The sequence below is a fragment of the Wolffia australiana genome, chromosome 6 (assembly GCF_029677425.1).
Source record: "Wolffia australiana isolate 7733 chromosome 6, ASM2967742v1".
NCBI lineage: Eukaryota > Viridiplantae > Streptophyta > Magnoliopsida > Alismatales > Araceae > Wolffia > Wolffia australiana.
Window position 1 is genome coordinate 6,321,983 of NC_135840.1, and position 22,633 is coordinate 6,344,615.

General features: G+C 37.0%; 1 protein-coding gene across 2 annotated transcripts; it reads right to left on the bottom strand.

The window, feature by feature from the left end:
* Positions 1-10,223: 10,223 nt before the first annotated feature.
* On the bottom strand, positions 10,224-11,703 carry LOC144704594 (gibberellin-regulated protein 6-like). 2 transcript variants are annotated; one of them, XM_078577071.1, is made up of 4 exons: positions 11,436-11,703; positions 11,288-11,338; positions 11,149-11,185; positions 10,224-10,604 (listed from the first exon to the last, which is right to left on the bottom strand). In XM_078577071.1, exons 1-4 carry the CDS (start codon positions 11,508-11,510, stop codon positions 10,423-10,425), a joined length of 345 nt encoding a protein of 114 aa, XP_078433197.1. In that variant the 5' UTR covers positions 11,511-11,703; the 3' UTR covers positions 10,224-10,422. The 2 variants fall into 2 exon arrangements, with proteins under 2 accessions (XP_078433197.1, XP_078433196.1); XM_078577070.1 differs by having other exon boundaries at positions 11,288-11,341.
* Positions 11,704-22,633: the final 10,930 nt, after the last annotated feature.

Here is a 22,633-nt window from a genome sequence, read left to right on the forward strand (position 1 = left end):
TTTAATCAAAATTCTCATTTTGGAAACGTTAGAGTGGATCCTTTCTGGTATTTTCAAAATTAATTTATGAATGTATTAGATATATAATTAAGGATATTTGTTGCATTTAATTAATATAACCATTTTTAAAGGATAATTACGGTCAAAATTATTTTTTGAATTAATATCCTTGGATTTATGAATATGTTTAAATATATGAATGAATTTTATGACAACAATTAAAAATCTTGGGTTTTCATTTTAAGTTTTTATTATGCTTCGTTGCTGCTTAGATAATTTTAAATTTATGACTAATATAATAGCTTAAATGAGTGTTTTTTATCATTTATGTGGTTCAATGATTTGTATAAGTTTGACATAAGTTTTAAAATAAAACAGAAAATATATTCGATTCATTTTGATAACATTAGATAATTAACATGCGAAGAGATTTCAATTGGTGAACTCTATCTGAAACATCAATCAATTAAAATTTTATCGACAACCTGTCTTCTCATGACATCATACTATGTAGAAAAAATCATCTCACTATTCATGAATCATCTGAGACACAATTTCATTGAAAGACCCTATCAATGTTTCAGTTGTGAAACCAAACATTTGGTTTATGATAAATGAGGAGAAAGAAGACATTTTGCTTGAGCCATTTTTTTATCAAAATTTAATATGACTTTAGAGCTAATGCTCCCATCTAAATGATTATATGTAATAGAAAAATCCTAGTGTAATCCTGCAGAAAAAAATGAACAGTGCACTTATATTTTATTTTTTAGAAATTTTTATTTTCAAATAATATTACAAAAGACCAACATCATTTTTTAAAACTTTTGAATATGGAAGGTCAACTGAATATTGACCTATCTTTTATAATATTTTCTTTAAAACTTTATGAACGTCATCAAGGAAAATTAAGAATGGAGAGGAAAAGGAGAGAAACATTAAATCCCACATTAACTTCAAATTAACTCCTTAATAAGGTGTTTTTGAAACATCATGACGTAATCTTGATTAGAACTTTTATTTAATTAATAAAAATATTTTCATCAAAATTCAAATGTCATCAGGAAATTTTTATTTCTTAATGATAATTTTGGGTTCTTAGCTTTATAGTTATAATTAATATCATGATCGTTTTATAACTAATAATTATGTATTTTATGAACTAATGAAAAAAAAACATAAGTTATCTAATTTGATATCTTAATGTGACAATTATTTAATGATCAAATAATGACCATAGTAATTAAATGTGACTTTGACTCTCCATGATTGAATATTCATATGATATTATTTTTTATGCTGGGAATAGTATATTTACTCGATTTGATCCAAACTGGATTGTGTGGTGGAAACCTATCCGCGATTTCTTGGTTCATCAAATTAGTATCATCAAACATATTCATACAATCGTTCGAACACCGCACACCTCTTTTGTCATAGAAATGTGCTTCCAATAATTTAACTTTCTCTCTATCCTATCTCACTAGAAGTAGCATCTGGGTAGCGGAAGAGAAGAAAGAGAAGGACACCCAGAGTTTAATTGCATGGGTATGTAATGAGGGTGTCCCACCTCTATTTATACCCTTTGAATATATTCATAAAACTCTCCATCCTGAGAAAATTTCATAGAAGTTCTCAAACTTATGGTATACCCACATACGTCTATAAATCTCATGTTTGTGGCCCTTTAGTCCCATGTACCTGTAAAGGTAATAATTTAATGGCCTAATACCTTTCATTAGCTGACACTAATAATTACCTATATCAACGAGTATAGAATGGTTAATCAAAAATCAGTTTAAATCAATCGTCATTTTAGGTTGACAACTTGTAGGGTACCAATACACACTTCGGTTCTCCATAGGATACAAAGGAGTATGCAAACAATCTTGTTGAACCTTTATATATGTATGTATAATCCTTCATCTGCATGATTATATTATGATAATTTAGGGTATGATCAGCTGCCAAAACCTAATTGGCCTAGCTAGTTAGCATAGATGTTTGAAAAAACAGTTCAAGAACACCTCCAATATTTCCATTACCTTGGTCAAGGATAATACTGATCTTCTTCATTGAGTTAATTTCCTCTTATATAGGGTAAATGGTCCCGTCTTGTCCAAACAATCACTTTTATGGATTTGTTTCTGCAACTGAGCTAGGATCATTTATAATCTCATCAATATGATTGATGTAAGGTATAATACATTTACAAGTCTCAAGTCTAAAGTGATGGAAATATATGTGGCCAGCAAGCCAATCACACATTCCACATCTCGTTCCATATTCATTCATACAACATATTCATTATAATGAATGTGTGATGCTTATAATGAAGTCCATGAATACATGATCGGACTTAGTGAATTATGATGAGATCGTAATACGGAGATCACTAGTCTTTAAGCATGTGTTCTAAACATTCTTATTCGAAGGATACACGAGAAGGACATCGAAGTATCCAACTAGAATAGCACTATCTAGTCTCACTCATATGATCAGTATGGCCGGTCCCGTAGCCATTAGTGTGGAGACACTAAGGATAGAAAGTGGGTGCTCTTTAGTGGAAATAGTTCACTGAATTGATCCGTACGAATCCCTTAATGGTATTATACTGAACTGTCAACTAGGTTGATTCATGTTACGGTTGTGTAAGTGGTCTTTAGACCTGAGACACCAAAGACGTCTTGTGGATGGACAGTTGTACTTTGACTATGGCCAACGAGTCTCTAATCAAGGGATTCTAAACGGTCTTAGTTCGGGTACATCAAGAAGTTCACGAAGACAATTGTGTGGTCAAGATGGGATCCTCCACCCTCAATATAATATGTGACAGCTCAAGGAAAATGATGGGATGATATCTTTGGCCAAGGCAGTGAAATGTCAGAGAGAGTTCTTCGATGTTTCCGAATGCATCAGTACTAACTCAGATGACGGATTAGGGTTTGATAGTTGGCCATACCCTAAGTCATCCAAGGAGCGTCAAGTGGATGAGGGATTATACGTACATGGTAACCGATGACGAACAGGTTCCATGAGTGAGTCGATATACACTCCTTTGTACCTTCTAGAGCACGAGGTATAGCTTGGCACCCCACGTGTTGGAGACTCGATCTATCGTTTGGGTTAAATCGATTCGACATTAATTAATCTATATGTTGATATAGTTAATTAATTTGGAAGGCCAAAAAAGGTTATTGAGCCTCTAGAGTCGTTAACTAGACTGATACATGGGCCTAGAAGGACACACGCAAATGCTCTTTTGGACGTCGGAAGATATACTTAAGTTTTGGGGGTTTTTTATGAAAAATACCTACTTAGAATAAATAGGAGAAGGCCCTAAACAAAATTCAGCCAAGCCAGAATTGTTCAGGAGCTTTTCCCCTTCTTCTCCACTATCCGTACACCCCTCTCCATGCCCGATGCGATCGAAACTACGTAACAACGACGATGGAGGTAGAACATGGCTCGTCAAGGAGGAGGAGATTTGATGTATCGAGGATCACGTGGATACATCTAGTGGCTGCACATTTGAGTAGCTCGACTCGCCTCACTCCAGGATCCAAGAAATTAGGATGTGATCCGTGTAAAGGCACTTCATTTCATGGTTTTTATGATGCCGTTTGATTCGCATTAGTCTTCCGCTGTGCGTCGACTTGATTTCTTCATCCATGTCAAGGCCTCTAGAACCCAACATAAAGGTCGGCCATCTACAATATGCCCTTGGTGTCTCAAGTCTAAGGACCACTTACACAAAAGTGGCATGAATCGATATAGTCAATGTTATGTGTAATAGTATTCATGGATCCGTACATACCATTTTAGTGTGCTCTTTCCCTAAAGAGCACCAACTATCTACACTTAGTGTTCGACACTAATGGCTGCGGGATCAGCCATACTCATCATATAGACGAGACTAGATATTTATATTCCTTTTGGATATTTTCATATCCTTCTCAAGTATCCTTCGACTAAGAATATTTGTAACATACTTTTCAAGACTAATAATCACCATATTATGATCTCATCACAAATCACATAGCCCTTGCATGTATTCACAGAATTTCATTATGATCATGATACAAGCATTATAATGAATGTATTGTATCAATGACTATTCAAAGAGATGCGTAATGTGCATATATTTTTCACGCCACATATATCTCCATACTTTTTATGTGTTACATCATAGGTTTTAGACTCTTGATAAGCTTTGCATGTTTTTGATGATAACTTGGCTCTTATACAAGAATTGATGTGGAATGATGGGTTGGGATTGAATGACCGTTCTGGCATGAATCAGGCGGGAGGATTTTTCACGCCACATATATCTCCATACTTTTTATGTGCATATATTTTTCACGCCACATATATCTCCATACTTTTTATGTGTTACATCATAGGTTTTAGACTCTTGATAAGCTTTGCATGTTTTTGATGATAACTTGGCTCTTATACAAGAATTGATGTGGAATGATGGGTTGGGATTGAATGACCGTTCTGGCATGAATCAGATTGGCACGAAGGCGCCAATCTGTTGGCTAGACTCAGCATGTCTCAGCTGATGGGGACGTGAGCAGTGCTTGGGTAAGCTGGTGTGGCATACAGAAGGCTCACAGTTGACTCATTGTCAATTTTGCTGCATGGGCATGGTGCAGGTGGAAGCACAGGCGTAAGTACAGGAGGGACGTGACTTGGAGGACAACATGGGAAGCGGCGTGGGCGACATGAGTGTCAACACATGTGATGACATGGTGCATGAGGCTGGCGTGAGCGGTGTGATATTGTGCATGCGCAACAACTTGGGGATTATCGAGATGCCAAAGATTGTAGTCTAGTGGCGCGATGGCTTTTGGGAGTCAGATTGGCATTGGAGGCGGCATTAGGTTTCCCTGACAAGAGGACAAAACAGTGAAAAAAGGAAAAAAATAAACCTTTTTAGATGTTCTTCATCAACGTTTTTTATATAACAAGTGAGGGGATACCACCCCCCTTACAATGGGATACTAAGGGCCCCTAGAAGAGAGAGAGGCCCACACATTTTATGGGCCCTCTAGAAAGAGAGGGATAGAGGCCCACACTTAAGTCCACATACCCAAGTCCCAACGCATAGGCCCAAACACATAGGCCCACAAAACGAAGAAGAGGTCAACCAAAATGCGAATGATGTTAATGCCAACCTTTGGGGCCCTTTGACTAGGCCGAATGCTTAAAAGCCCTGTCTTTCACATCGGACCTTGCTCCTCGAGCCGGTTGAGACTGGGTCTTCGGGGCTAGATGGTCCCCATCAAGAAGGAAGCTAAAAGAAGATCAAATGGAGTGAAGGCTATGAATTATCCTTATGGTTGGTTGATCATTGTGGGAATTATTTCTCATCTTTAGAACATTGTTATTATTTTCCTCACATGCTGAAGAATATCATTTTCATTTCATGTTTGAGTGGACTAGGATATTGCTGATATCTTTAACTTAAGCCAAATTAGCTTCCTCACAATTGTGAAAATGTAAAATGTATCAAAATAGAATATGGATAATTTGAAATTAAAATAATACATCATAAATAATTCATTATTTTTTGGATTAATGAGTGCATAATATTATACAATATATTATGAATGTGAAAAATGTAGTCCTCATCTCCAATGTAGAGACTTGATCTATGAATTTATGCCATTTTATCAACTTTAATAACTAATTGGCGAAGGAATAATCTTTATTCATATGATCGTAGATCCCTATTGAAAACTCTACTTGCATTTCAATGCAGGCTAGAAAATGAGGAATGCTATCTGGAGAACGGAACACAAATATGAGTTCAGTAGTGAAAGTATTTATAATTCATACAGATACTACATAATTATGCAATAATCTCACTGATGTGATATAAGAATCATCTCGCTACTGTTAATGCCAGTCATAGCTCTCACAAGAAAGGATCATAAAAAATGTTAAAAAATATACCAACACCACCACCGTGAACATTGTAAAATTATAAAAAAACTAGAAATAAAACAGGTTGGAGAACAAGAACAGTTCATATAAAACAATAATGAATCAAAAAAATGCTGCTACAGAATGTGATTGCAACTAATCTAGCAAAAAACAAAGTCAAAATGGATTCCAGATAATAATAATGTAAGAAGATAATTCTAACAAAATATATTCTCACTAACATTACGACCATCATGTGTTTATCTTAAGTTTTTTTAGAAATGATCAGAGTCGATAATTATTTAGAAAAAAATAATAAAGGATAAAACATAATAATGGATCAGACACATTATACTCTTTCCACTATTGTGACCATCATCAATTTTGTAAATAATGGAATAGTAAACGAGTTTAGAGAAGGATGTTTTGGGGAAATCTACCTGAATTTATTTCTATCCGACTTTGTGTGGAAACTTATCTATAATGCTATAGAAGTTATTTGAGTCCTTCTGATCACGTCATTCACACTGTAGTTAGTATATGTATTGGAAATAATACACAAGATCCTTACTTTGTGAATTAAAACATCAACTTCTAGTAATAGACTCGATGAAACTCATCTGGTCCGGCTTAACAGAAGGTCCGTTTGATGCATATAGCAAAATAAAGTGACTGATTACGATCTCTAATTTGTCACTCCCAAAAAAATTTGTAGAATCCATGATATAATGTGTAACCATCAAGCATGTTGGGGGGTATCACAGACTTCATTTACTTCATTTTGGCCAACCATGGATAGGATAGGATGCCTTTGGGAACAACTCCTGAAGCAGCCCAATAGGGGGCTAATGTTTGGAATACGGAAATGAAACTGGGCGTCAGATACTGAATATGGATTGTTTTCATTCACAGTTAGTATGCTATTGATATTTTCATAGTCAACATCCAATATTCATTATCAGAAAAAAATATCAGATGACGAAAAAATTTCCATACGTTACCTGTTTTGGTTTCGTTATCCATCACTGTTTCAAGTTCCAAAAGTACTTTGTGTTTTGTTATCCAATATCAAGAATGGTTATGGACAGAGTTTTGAAAGGAGCTGCAGGTGGTGGAGCTGTTGTGAGACAGATGTGGGGCGGTGGTGCGAGGGAGGTGTGAGGTTTCGTTAGAGTTGTGATGAGGATTCTCTTTTCCTCTTGTATCTTCTAGTAACCAGCAATTTTTGTTTTCACAGTATATTGGCACCCAGTGCATATTTTTCATAGACCTATCAAGTTATAAAATGGTATGATATAGTTCACACTATCCAGGACAAATAACAACATAAAAAATTTATTTGAACACCCTTCAAATAGTCCTAAAATCATGATTCAAATATATCACGATTCGGATAGCAAAACTGTCTTTGAAGTTCCATCACCCTTGGTTGGTTCCATGTGGAAAAGGTGCACTCTAGCCTTTCCCAAGCTCCTTCTGATGATTAGGATTTACTACTGTATATCAAGATGGATTTGGATAGCTAGTTTGGTGAAGAAAGTTGAGAGGATTTGGACCCGAACCAAGTTATTCTTCCATGGAATCCAAATTAAGGACAACTTGATAGCGGATAGCCTTCTAGATTATAGTTCACTACATAAAAAATTGTTTGGGAAAAAATGTGTTCACAAAGTTCCATTGACAACCACAAGCTCAATCCACAAAATCATCCTATATATCGAAAAGTCATGTGATTTTCATCTTCAAACCCCATAAAGAAGTTTGTAAGGCCTATATAGTCTTGGGAGGGTTTACTTTCCTTGAGTACATCAGTCCTCCAATTCAAAGATTTTCTTGAACATCTTAGGCTGATCCATCAACATTGCCACCTATGATTTGTGTAGTTTCTAGAAACTCCATTATCTTGAAGATATACCACCATATTAAGATCTTCCTTATTGGCTATTAATGGGGCTTCTCTAGATATTATTTCTGGATGAAAAAAATATTAGATCACTGGAATTCCCAATGATATGCAACTACCAAGCTTCCATAGAGATTCAAATACAATTTTCCATGAACTCACCGAGTTGTACGTAAAACTTTGTCCAGACCGATGCATGGACAAGTTTACCAAATTTGGATTGAAGCAGGCAAAGTAGAAAGTTTCCATTATTTTTATTCTTTGTTGACATTTTCACCTTTGTTTGGACCTCCAAATGGGGAGTGTACTGGCGTTTTTGGGGCACTGTAATCATAAGTTATGAGGTTGCACTGCTATATTGAAATCACTATCATTAAGAAAGTTGAGGCATTCTGTTTTTCATTCTCCATTTGCTTGACATAACATTTGTGTCCAAATCAAAGGAAAAATTCACTCATAACATTTGCCATAACATCTCGGCTTTGTTTCCTTAGTCCACAAGGTGCAAGAGCTAAGAATTGTTTTTCGGTAGCGCCCAATTCCAAAAACCAACCAATTTTTTATCCATTTTCATCTTCTTTTCATGGGTCAGGAAAGAGGAGGGTGATTAATTCCATCTTGAACATGAAATATGTTTATGTTCTTTGAGATATCACGACTTAACTTGATAATTTTTTTCCATTTTATTTTATTATCACTGTCCTCTTGTTCTCCTAACTTGGGTCTAATGATTTGATCTTGTAACTTGGATTTTTGCCATGCTAACTTAAATTTTAATACTCCATCTCAGTGTCCTCTTATTCAGTTTTTTATTTTTAATGGATAATACATTTCCTTAATATTGTATTAATTTATATTATACAATAAGTATTTTATTGATTTCCATACAATAATGTATAGAGTTTGCTTTGAATATATTCATGCATTTTCCATTTACTTACTATATAGAGTTCAATTTTTGAATAAGAACTGTACATAATTCATTTCCTATAGAACTTAATCTTCACCGAACCAGCTGCCATGTTGATGACGGAGAGAGTTTCACCCCAAATATACGAGGAATTGGCTCATGAGGAATTACGGGCAGACCATACTACTGATGCATTAGAGCTACATGGATGAACAAAAAGATCCCCCGTGCTAGAATACTTTACGCTTGTTGTGGATTCCACATATGAGTCTTAAATTTGTCGCATGAAGAACGCGACAAAGGTCGTCCAATTGAAGTGCCTAATGGACGGTAGTACAAGAGTCTTCTGGTGCAGTTTCAGATTTGTTCATCCAAAAGAACATCATGGACTGAAGGGAAAAACTAGTACACAACGTTGTATAGATGACTTAGCAAATGAAGAGACATCTGGTCTCTTCAGCCAAAGGCGACCTTGACAGGTCTAATGCTAGAAGAGATGAAGGACATTGTAAGTCGGCTAGTTTGTCACATTGACTTGCCATGGGTTGGGTTGATAATGATGTGTGGAAGGAGATGTGGTGATATGGAACACAAACTGATGTGTCCTCTACTAGTGCACGAGTCATCAAGGCATGGATGCTGTAGTTATTTGAGAGGTTGAAGGTGGAGATCGTGCACATGTTATCAGATGTCGACCGTGTGTCGGTCATAACAGATGCATGGACAACGGAGAGTGGTTGTGGACTTTTGACCGTCACAGTTTACTGTATTGAATGTCCCTATCAAGAGAAAAATATCTCTGAAAGAAATTGATAAAACGGTAGAAAATTATGTGGAATAAGTTCATGAAAGAATGAGAGCGACAAAACTTCATGTTCACTTGTGGATGGCAAACTGGGCTTCACGGACGATGATTTGGATGGATTACCATCCATTAGATGACTAAATAGGACGGAAAATGAAACTTTGTAGTCATTGTGGGGGCTTTCTGATGGATCAATTCCAATGATGAACATGCGTTTAAAATATCTCAAAAAAACACGAGAAAGAGAGAAGATGGAGACAAGCCTGATGGTTAGAGTATATTTTATAAGAAAGAAAATTTTGTTATTTGAATATGAAAGCTTCAAAAAATCATGAGAAAGAGACAAAAATGTAGACGAGCATAATGGTTTGTAGTATATTTTATGAATATTTGATTTTGTTATTTGAATATAAACGATTCTCGCATGTAGCAACACGAACCAGAAAAGTATACAAGTCAATAATAGGAACTTGCTCGCAATGATTATTCTATCTCTTCCAGCCTCTTATCGATACATACTTGGACAACATGGATTAATAGTAGCTGCTGGGCCACCGACAGGCCTTTGTTTATATTTATGCAAAAATGATTTGGGATGGCCCTCTTGCGGTAAGGGCTACGGCAGTAGGCATTATTTTAGCGCAGATGGAGAATACATTAAATGGCACGACATAAGGTGTAATACCAATAAGATAAGCGTAGGTTTCACCAAAGTGAATACACATACACGAGTTAGGTAGGCAGCCTGAGATAGGCGGGCCACCGCAACAAACAGTCTAGAGTAAAACTTCTCTCTATCGCTACCTTTCTCTCTCTTCTCTCAAAGAGAATGAGAGAATGAGCAAGGAGAGGGAAAATGAAAAAAGAGCAAAGTCAAGGGCATTTCGGGCCACCGCGCTTGGTCTTCCAGTTGTTGTAGCAGGGGCAGACGCCCTTATTGCCATAGAAGCCGGGCGGCACGCAGAGGCACTTGGCGCAGCACTTGTTGCAGAAGAAGAGGCAGGGCTTCTTGTATTGCGTGTGCAAGCACCTCCGAGAGCACTCTCCTCCGCATTCTGTATAAGTGGGAAAGATAGTACGCAGAAGAAAAATAAGTGAGTCTTCTACAGCTCCTAGATTTAAGAGACAAACTCTGGGCAAAATGAGTATCTTTTAAGGAACCCATAAAAGCTCTTTTCAAGAAAAAGAGAGAATAGAGAGACGAGAGTATTTGAAGATCACGCGTTATTCTAGGCCTGTGAAAATACTGACGTTTTCAACGAAAGAAAATGAGAGTATAGAGAGATTAGAGTATATGAAGGTCATTTGTTATTTGAGCCCTGCGAAAATATTGACGTTTTCAATCAAAGAAGAAGAGAATGTAGAGAGATGAGACTACTGAAGGTTATGTGTCTATACTTCACCTTGTATTATTCTACTCCTATGAAAATATTGACGTTTTCAACCAAAGAAAGAGTAGGGTAAGAGAGAGAAAAAAGAGAGTTGAACCATGAGATGGAGATGGAGATAAGAACTGCATTTTCATCTCGGATATAGAGGTAGAGATAGAGATAGAAATCAAGATCGAGGCAGAGGCAAGTAAAAAGGGGAAGAACTTACGGAAGGTCTTCAAACTTCCCTGTCCATATCCTCCTGCCTGGAAGCCCCACCGGAGATTCAGCCACCGACAATAGAAGGGTCAAGCGGGGCAGCAGAAAAAAATCAAACTTTTGCAGAGAGATAGAGAAAGAGATTAGACCCTGTCAAGATGGTACTGGCCTTCGGTGACCGCGGCCACCCCAGAGAGCTCCTGCTAAGAAAGAACATTGCCATTGAGAACCAACCCATCAACAAAACATCATAGAAGATGCATAAAAACTTTAGAGATATGAAGGAGAACTCCTGACTTTGTTCGCAGCCTCCGCCAAGAAGAAAGCTAAGAGCAGGGCCAGGAGGAGGACCGCCGACCTGCTCAAAGCCATGGTTGAAAGAAGAAGAAGCCCGGTGACTGCTAAATTGGCACGACGGTCGATATAAATAGAGCAGGCGTAGTCAGTCTTGCAATAAAGTATTTCAACGGCTTAGATCTGAGAAGGCAAAGGCACAGTGGCGTGAGTGAGAGAGAGATCTCATCAAAGCCAGAATCCACAGACCGAGAGGCCTTGACCGGACGTGATATCTCGAGTAGCGAAAAAGAGCAGTTGTTCAACGCTGGAAACGAGGATAGTACACTCCACAAAGCTCAAACAAAACGGGACGGAAGCCCAATGTATCGTCAGTCATTCTTTCTTGACCTCGCCGCGGAAACGGAACGATACCCCACTCCATTCCACGCCATGGCTAATTGGTGGCTCGGAGGTTTAATCTAAGATATTATCAGCCTAGTGCGATAGCTAGAGAGAGAGAGAGAATATGATGCGATACAAGAGGATGAAACGGTGTCTTTTTCTTCACATGCGATGGGCAGGAGAGCACATGCCGAGAGGATAAAGAAAGGGACTCGCTGTGTTGGTGCTTCTCTCTATTTCCCCACTTGTGGACAGTTGCTTTCCCTCGTACCCTCACATGGGAGAGGGGGAGAGAGCGTGGGGGCCTCCACGTTCTTGGCCCTGAGGATTCGAGCTTCTTCGCACTCCACACTCCACAGGCACGTTTCTGTTCTTCTCTTTGTTCGGTAAAAATATTTAATGCTCCTCTCTCATCCTCTCTTTCTCTCTCTTTCTCTATCTCATTCTCTCTCCCTCTTTCTCTCTCTTTTTCTCTATCTCATTCTCTCTCCCTCTTTCTCTCTCTATCTCATTCTCTCTCATACTTTCTTTCTCTCTCTCTCTCTCTCTCTTCTCATTCTCTATCTCTCTCATTCTCTTTCTCTCTCTTTATCTCTCTCCCCTCTTTCTCTCCCTTTCTCTTTCTCTATCTCCATCATTCTCTATCTCTCTCTTTCTCTCTCTATTTCATTCTTTATCCTTCTCTATCTCTCTCCCTCTTTCTCTCTCTATTTCATTCTTTCTCTTTCTCTTTCTCTATCTCTCTCATTATATCTCTCCCCTCTTTCTCTCTCTATTTCATTCTTTCTCTTTCTCTTTCTCTATCTCTCTCATTATATCTCTCCCCTCTTTCTCTCTCTATTTCATTCTTTATCCTTCTCTATCTCTCTCCCTCTTTCTCTCTCTATTTCATTCTTTCTCTTTCTCTATCTCTCTCATTATATCTCTCCCCTCTTTCTCTCTCTATCTCATTCTTTCTCTTTCTCTATCTCTCTTATTATCTCTCTCCTCTCTCTCTCTCTCTCTCTCTCTCTCTTCTCTTTCTCTTTCTTTGTCTCTCTTTTGCTCGTTCTCTCTCTCTCTCTATCTCTCTCTTTCCTTCTCTTTCTCTATCTCTCCCTTTCCTTCTCTTTCTCTCTCTCTCCCTTTCCTTCTCTTTCTCTATATCTCTCTCTCTCTCTCTTTCCTTCTCTTTCTCTATCTTTCTTTCTTTCTTTCTCTATCTCTCTCTTTCCTTCTCTTTTTCTATCTCTCTCTTTCCTTCTCTTTCTCTATCTCTCTTTCTTTCTATCTCTCTCTCTCTCTCTCTCTCTCTTTCTTTCTCTTTCTCTCTCTCTCTCTCTCTCTCTCTCTCTCTCTCTCTCTTTCTCTCTCTCTCTCTCTCTCTCTCTCTCTCTCTCTCTCTCTCTCTCTCTCTTTCCTTCTCTTTCTCTATCTCTCTCTTTCCTTCTCTTTCTCTATCTCTCTTTCTTTCTATCTCTCTCTCTCTTTCCTTCTCTTTCTCTACCTCTCTCTTTCCTTCTCTCTCTCTCTCTCTCTCTCTTTCCTTCTCTTTCTCTATCTCTCTCTTTCTCTTTCTCCCTCTTTCTCAAACTCTCTCTTTCCTTCTCTATCTCTCTCTCTCTCTTTCCTTCTCTTTCTCTATCTCTCTCTTTATCTTTCTCTTTCTCTTTCTCCCTCTTTCTCAAACTCTCTCTTTCTTTCTCTATCTCTCTCATTCTTTCTCTTATTCTATTTCCCTCTTTCTTTAACTCTCTTTCTTTCTCTTTCTCTATCTCTCTCGTTCTCCCTCTTTCCTTCTCTTTATCTTTTTGCCTTGCTCTCTCTTTTTTCTCTTTCTCTGTCTCTCTCTTTCTATCTCTATCTCATTCTCTCATCCTATTTCTTTCTCTCTCTCTTTGTCTCATTCTTTCTCCCTCTTTCTTTCTCTTCCTTTTTTCTCTTTTTTCTCTTTCTCTTTTTTTCTCTTTCTCTTTCTTTCTCTTTCTTTCTCTTTCTACATATCTCTTTTTCTCTCTCTATCTCTTTCTCATTCTATATCTCTCTTTTCTCTCTCTTTTCTCTTTCTCTTTCTCTTTCTATATCTCTATCTCCCCACTTTTTCTCTCTATCTCATTCTCTCTCCCTCTTTCTTTCTTTCTCTCTCTCTTATCTCTTTTGCTTTCTCTCTCTCTTTTGCTCGCTCTCTCTCTTTTGCTCTCTCTTCTCTTTCTTCTCTTTCTCTTTCACATTCTCTCTCTTTTTCTCTCTCTCCCGCTCTCTTCTCTTTTCTGCTCTTTTTTCACATTCTCTCTCTCTTTCTCTCTCTCCGGCTGTCTTCTCTTTTCCGCTCTTTCTTTCACATTCTCTCTCTCCCGCTCTTTCTTTCACATTCTCTCTCTCCCGCTCTTTCTTTCACATTCTCTCTCTTTCCCTCTTCTATTTCCCCCTCTTTCTTTCTCTTTCCCTCCCGCTCTCTTCTCTCGCTTTCTTTTTTCTACATTTCTCTCTCTCTCTCTCTCTCTCTCTCTCTCTTTCTGTCTCGCTCTCTTTCTGTTTCCCTCTCTCTCGGTCCCTTCTATCTCTCACTCTTCTCTCTCCCTCTCTTTCTTTATCTTTCTCTCTCTTGACATCGCGGGTCCATACTCTCAATACAGTTACGCATTTTTTTCTGAAGAAGATATCGTTGACATGGTCTAACTGATAAATAGTCGCGTGCTTGACATGAAGCTTTATCCCTAAGGAAATAGGTGTTTAGTGATGGGATTCAAACCACCGACATCAAACTATGAAACGTTCCTATTGCTTAGTTAGTGTCAATACAACACCTGATCAGTTTTCACTGACAACATATTCATATCAAATTTAGCAAATAGAGAAGTATGAGACTCCTTTGCCATGATTTCTAGGAATAAAATAGAAAGTAAATAGAACTAAAATATATGTAAGATAAATAATGGCATGGTTGTTAATTAGAAATCCTTAAATTTTTTTGAATCTATTTGAAAAATTATCTGTTATTGTACTTATTTGATTATTGATTATCTGTTATAATTAACCTTCAAATGAGGTATAAATTATGAATTAGTGGAAATGGTATGGTAATTGTGAAAACATTATAAAATAATGATGACATGCATCATAATCACGAGAATGATGCATTTATATAGTGAAGGATGATATAAATAAGTGCACAATAGGCATGTATCAAAACTTTAAATTATGGAAAAAAATAAAAATCAAAGGGAAAATAAAGGTTTTTTCTATTTAGAATAAAAGAAGAGATATCAAAAGAGAGAGTGAGAGAGACCGATTGTTTGGAGGAGGCACTAATCAAAATGTTGATTTCAGCATGGACCAAAACTTCCCAAGTAGTGTTAGCTGATTGTGGGCTGCTCATGAAAATGAGTAAACCAAATTTGGAGAATGTTTACTTCGTAGATCTGTGCCCCGCTCTTTTGTGCACAATACAAGGGGACCAGCTGCCCTGCTAGGCACTAGGAAAACACAACTATAAGAGAACCAAGCTCCCGTCCAGGGTACTAAGCAAGACCCCCCCCCCCGTTCCACTTCTTCTCTCTCCTCTCGTCCTTTGTGCTCCCCCCTCAGCATTTTTCATAATCGAGAGAGAGTGACGTATTGCGTATGACGCATACGCCCCACCGGCTGGAGTCAAGACTCCACGTGGGGCCTTACCGGTTGGTAAGTCCCCATGCCTAGTAGGTTAAACTATTTAAGAGCGTTGTTTTTTTAAATATCCCCTGCAACGAGGATGAACGACAGTCTTTGGCCTTATGAAGTGTGGAATGTTCTCTCTTCCTTCTAGCGTTTCCCTTTCCAGTGTTTCTTCTTTCACTTCACTCTTTCGAGCCTCCATCATTCGACTACAAAGACTGACCTCCTACGAAGACGCCTGAGCGGAGGTGGGCACCTGATTCCCCTCGAGCACTCGATTCTTTCTGGGATATCCCTCTAGAGTCGCCATTCATGTTAGGAGGTATCGTGCTTACGTACAGTCCTTTCCTTGTTTACACTAGAGAGAGGGAAATAGAAGTAAAATGTTTAAATTAAACGTACAAAATTTGTAATTGTTTATATGTCCTTTCATCTCTTGTGTGATAGGGCCCTGCCTAGTGATGGGACACAAACAAAACGAGCAGCGCAATGAACTGAGGCAAAAACATGACAGGATATGAAACGTAACGAACTTGTTGTTTTGTCCTCATTCGTCACCGCCCATCATCTGTTTGGTCATGCTAGAGCGGACCAGTCCGGAATGTGCCATTCCCTATTCCCCTCTCTCTATCTCTCACTTATGCAATCAACACTCTTTCTCCATTCAGAATGTTCTGTCTCTCTCCTATTGTCTTCTCCCTCTATCTTACTCTTCATTCTCTCATCTCTCTCATTTTATGCGTCTATATCTATATCTTGTCTTAGATGCATATGTAACATGGCAGGGGAATGATATCTTGATCTAAGACGAACTGCCACCGAGGTATAAGACCACATAGCTTAGAAGAAAATTCTTCACGGAATTGTGTGACTTTTTGTGTGGTGTGCAATGCAAATTTTTGCCCAAAATTTGGGCCACATATCACATTGGATTTGATGCAATCATATTTTCACACACTTGGTGCAAAATTGGTACTACATTAGAGAACCATATTTACTTTTCTGAGGAGTCACCCTTATGTAAGATCTACCCAATGAAAAATATCCTCAAGGGACTTAAAACTAATTATAAAGCCATCTTATCCATTTTCATAATTGAAAGAAATTATTTATTAAATGATAAAAATTAAAGATATGTTGCATACATTATGCATTGATCTTCATTAGAGAAAGGGTTCTGAATATGAGTGGAATAAAAAAACAGAGTACCTTTATGTGAATGCTAGGTCTCTAGTAAGTGAGTTAAGGTCATCCAAAGGAATTGGGATTAAAGTTAAAAGGATTTGGGTTTTAGGAAGACTAAGGTAGGTGAAATCTAAGAGTAGTAGGATTAGAGATTGGATGATCAAGACATATACATTTAGGAGAGAACTCCTAAATTTAGAATGAATCGGAATGGGAATTTTGACTAGTTGGCTAATATCCAATATGTGAATATAATGCATTTTACTTCTCTACTTTTTATCGCTAATTGTGATCATAACATTGGATAGCATAATTTGAAATGAAAAATTGGTAGATGCTGAATTTGTCCCTCCCTTAACTTCATCAGGTCTTCTCAAAATATCTCCATAAACAAGGTATACATATCCTACTTCTTGCCCGTACAATATCTCACATACTATAAAAACAAGATGATTATTCATGGAGTTCCATTAAAATTCCAAAGATTAACATGTGCAATTTGGGGAAATTTTTTTGACAAATTGAAAGATCAAATTTTTTTTTTCATTTTTCAGAAATGTTGGCTACCATTTAGATAGGGGTTTCATTGAGAATACGTTAAAATGTAGGAAATATGTATAAAAATATTTATGGCTTCTCAAACTGGACTATGACTTATATCAAAATGAGATCTTAACCATAAACATTAGGTTATTGCAAACCAGACTCATAAATGGGCCCTAATAATAACACTAAGGAACTATGGAAGCATACCCATGAGGTACATCATGGTTTTGACAAATCCACCATGGGCAGGCCAGACAGCCCAACCAGGGTTATTGATCTAGAGGCATGGATACCAGATAGCCCAAGTTGATGCAAACCCATTCTTAAATAGGCAAAATAATCAGGCCATCTTATCAAAATTGGATTACGAAGTTGTGTTCTTAAGAAATAATGACATCATTTATTTGTCCATCATATGCCACGTATCCATGACACTTGAAGTTGAGGTTGAGTTAGTCTGGACTGAGTCAACCTGCCTAACTCAGCTACTTAAATTACTATTCTCAGTCCAATTGGCCACCCCTTTTTGTCCAGTAAGCCCTCCTCGCATGAACTGCTAACCATTAATTAACTTTTGCTACTTAGTTGTGTGACTCAATACATAGATATGATAGATGCTAAAACTATAATTTATATAAATACACCCTTCAATTTTATATTAAATTTAATGAATAACTCCTTTCCTTTCCCTCTCTTTTTTTATTCCCTTCCATCATTCGTTAAGTCCCATAGTTTTGATCCTATTCAATCCGATCCATTTTCTTGTTGAGTGAAGCATAATATATAAATAGTATTTATTTTTTGATAAAAAATAATATGTCAAATCTTTGGTTTCTTCCTCTTCATCTATCCCTATCTATCATACGATCAAATCTTGATATTAAAATAATTCTTAGATTGAACGTGTGACTGCCTCAACGCTTGAGCAAAAATGCTAAGCAGCCTTTGCTTGTGCACCAGAAGTCTCTTGGGACAGCCTTAGATTGCTTGGAGGTTAAGGAGAGAAGCTAGGGCTAGGCCCCATACGTGAATTGGGACATTGTATTATAAGGAGAAAGATTACATTGGAGGCCACTTCTATTACATGGGGGAAGACCAAGGACACCATACCAAAGTGATGAGAGAGGGTGAAATACACACTGATGGGTAGTGATGCTCCTATGCCGTGAGGCTCGCAGCCCCGTGCATGCGCTAATGCGTACTACCACTACAAGTGTGCCGTGGGTCTTCGCTCAACGCTTTGGGTGCCCCCAGGCCAGGCATAACGTGTCCGTGGATCATCGCTTTGGGTGCATTTGCCGATCGGTCATACCACCCACCTCAACGGCCATTCACCGCACCTCTGTGCTCGGTCCCAGTCTTGATGCTCCATGAGCCGCCAGCATCCACATTGACACCTCCACACTCGAGCCGCATTGGCCGCCATGCTCGGTGTTTCAAGATTTGGCATCTCACTCTATATCACTACCCATAGGGGCACCCCATGCCCCCCAGTTGTCTCTGTGCCGTGCCTTAGTATCCTAACAAAATGTCTCTCCCCCCATGCCCGTGCATACAACTGCTTGGAGTGCACATCCAACCTATGCGGCGTATGCGCGTGCACCATTTAGTGATAACATGATAAATGCATGGTTTTTGCACATATTTTAGATGATTTTGGTATTATTAATTTGGAATTTATCATGTTATTATTTGAATTAAATGAATATTTATGCATTAGCTATAAATTCCAATTTCTGGACATTATGGTTATTTTTAACTAACCTCCTTGACTTCTATGAAATCAAGGAGTTTGATTGATGATTAATATTTTATAGTTCAAAATGTACAGAAATTTACAGGAATGTGAAGATACAATTCTTGGGAACTTAGTTATTCTACAAAGGGACTTGAGAGGATCAAGTGGTGTTGTGGACCTTCAAAAGAGAAATCTGAAGGAGATGGGCCACTACCTGACCTGACCACTGGGTTCTCAAAAGCCTTAAAAAGAAAGAAGTTGAAGTTAACAAGGGGAAGCTCTCAACCCGTGGAGAAAAAATGGCAAAATGACAAGAAAAGATAATAGAAAATGCCCAAAAGGGTATTTTAGTAATTCTTCTTATGTATAAATACTATTTTTCTCCCTCATTTCTCCTCATTATGGATGTGCTCTAGCAAGTGGCTGGCCAGCAGGACAAGGCATTTTCAGAATCCAGGTTGTTCTACCGGCTTAATATAAGTGTGTCAAAGTTTTCCTTCAATCTCTTCTCTTGTTTCCATTGAAAAATGCCATATCCTATTGAAATATGAGGATAAAACTTGAGAGGAAGCATTGAGGGCTCAATAGACATGCATTGAGGTTTTAGAAACCTAGATTTCCATTTTCCCATCATTTATCTATCTATTTTCCCTTTAAATCCATCACTTTCTCACTCTAAACAGTCATTTTTCCTACTTTCTCTCTCTAGAATAAACTCCGTCTCTCTCTAGACCTTCATACATATCCCTAATTTATTCCCTCAAAAATCATAAAAGATCTCCTCCATTTGCACTTTCAAATTCCATCTCAAACTCCTTCTACACTCTTTCTTCATTTTCTCTCTCTATCTCCTTATTTTGACATTTTATCTATCTAGATTAGTTTTATCTCTCTCTAAATATATTCACATCTCTTTCTAGATCCTCCATCATTCCCCAATTAAGAAAAATTACTTTCGGCATTAAAAAATTACAAGAAAAAATAGAAAACATCCCTAAAATTAATATAATCAATTTCTAGTGATTTCCCTAAGATCCGTTCCTGGTGGAGATAACCCTTTCTCATCACTATATAGATAAATTATTCATGAGTACAGGTTTATGAATATTAGTGATTAAACTCAAATTCACAATGATGTAATTTTACCCTAATTTTGAGTTTATCATCTACCCCTAGACATTGCCCACCTCTGGCTAGACGATGGTTTTTAACAAGGACTCCTAGAGGTGATCCAATGGCCACAAAAGACCCCCAAAACCAAACGCCCCCATCTACAGTCTTTGACAACCATCCCCAAACCTTATAAAGGATTCGTTTTGCCCAAATTATGCATCTTTTGATGGATCGTCACACTGTTGACCGGAGACCCCTTCAAGGTTTGACTGACCAATTTGAAGCCTTTGACGTATCTAGGATATTGTGGTTATCTCAGGATGACACCGAGGAAGCAACATGACGTCTGTGAATCACACCAACAGAAAGGAAAACATATAGAATCAAATGCTAGAGATAGGGGGTGGAGATCAGTACTCACATTCTTAGCCTGCTTTAATCAAGGCAAATCATGTGATATTTGCTAAATCTTAATAACTATATCTATATCTCCCATCTAACATATAACCTAACTATTAGTTTAAATTAATAAATAAATATTCATTCTAAGGATTTCTTCTACCAAGAATATTATCTTAACTAAAAATCTATAGCCTATTTCTCATATATAAAAACCTAAAATATCTCTTTCACTACCTATCTTAATATCTCCCTTTATTATAATACTACAAATAAATTTCAGCATCCCACTTATTTACTACCTCTTATATCTATAACCCCAGAAATCAATTATATAACTATTGATGTCGTTATAAGTTTCAAGAATGAAAACCCATCTTGCATTTGGCTGGCCAATCCGGATCATCTGGCAGGTCTAGGATAGCTTGACTAACTCAGGATGATGCTGAGAAAGGATCAGGACCTCCCTGATTTGTGATAGCCCAAAGGAAGGCTGGTAGGGATGCACATCGAAGCTAGTGGCGGTGACCGGATCCCATTCTCAGCCCACCTGAATCAAGGTGATTCAGCTGATCTTCTGCACTTCCATGGTTGATTACTAGTTTTTCATTCCTCAATTCTTGTATTCGGATCAAAACAATTCCATAGTTATATTTTGATTTATTAGAATATCCTGTTTGAGGCATTTTCTCCAATATTCTTACAACTTATTAAAGATATAAATCTTTATGAACCAAATTCTATTAATGTAATGTACTCCTAATCATATATTAATATAATTAATTAACTCTTAATTAACCATCATTATTCTCTATTATCTTCTATAACTCCCTCTCTCTATCTAATTTCTTACGTTGCTCTAGAAAAAATTAAAACAAATTCTCTCATAAGTCCAAACATTAAATGATAACACATGTATACTTTTCCTTGATGTCATTAATCTATATAGAATTAACTAATCTATTTTTTGTATCTATCTATCATTTGCCCTTTCCTCCCTGTCCTTCCCTTGTGTCTTATTAAAAATAAAATACTCCAATTGGCTAGCTCCTAAAATATTTACTTACTATACCTATCAATTCCTCTTACATTTAACCTAACTATTAATTAAAACGATTATCCATATCAATTATATATTCTATTAAGAATATTATCTTAACTAATATATTTCTATAGTATTGCTCTTATATATTATTAAATATATAAAAAAACTTTTACACTTCCTATTTTAATATCTCCCTTTAGTATAATTCTACAAATACATATTATTATCCCACTCATTCACTACATCTGATATCTATAATAATAATAATAATAATAAATATACAATTACTATATTATAGATATTAACTCCACATTTTTCTTGTTTTCCCTAGCTTTAATTATTATTACTTACTATAATATCATCTTAAATTTCTACATTAATTTAATTACCAATCACTATGTTATCTTTTTTTCTCAATTTATCCCTTCTTTTATTACACTATATAACTAACTTCCCTTATTGTTTGTATTATCCCTTATTCTTCTAAATGCTAACTCAAGAATTGAATCTATTTCTAAAGGTGGATCCATGTAGAGATAACCTCACAACCCCTATATATACTTGAGTGAGTCTATATAATTATACAGTTTATTTGATCTAGGAAATTTAAATATATAACAACATTAAAATTAACACCTTAATTTTCCTACATCAAAATCTCTTATTCATTTAAAACCTACTCAATTTATGAAACCATGAGCTATGGCTTGAATCCATAGCCAATCATATTTCCAATACAGGCAGTTGACAGTTCAATCACGTTATTTCCAAATATTTTACTCCACACAATGGGGAAAAAATAAGGCCCAACTATAAGTTAAGTTGTTTAGCAGTGATGAAATGGTGGCGCTGAGTTTCTCTACCCTTTGGCTTAGGATTTGTTAGTTTTATTTTTTAATAGGGGTCAGGAAGGGATATTACTCAGCGATAGAGTGTCACATTGATGAGGTAGAAGTCATTAGTTTGAGCCTGATTATGCCTAGGACCAATGTGAGTTTTCCTATTTTGGACTTTCTCCCCCAAAGTGATTGAATGAGAATGAATAAGAGTCTCATGCCATTGATGTATAATAGGGTAGGGATGGCTATATTTCAAGGATCAAACTCCAGAATACAACTTGTGTCTTTAAATGAGAAGCAATGCAACTATGAGTCTCAT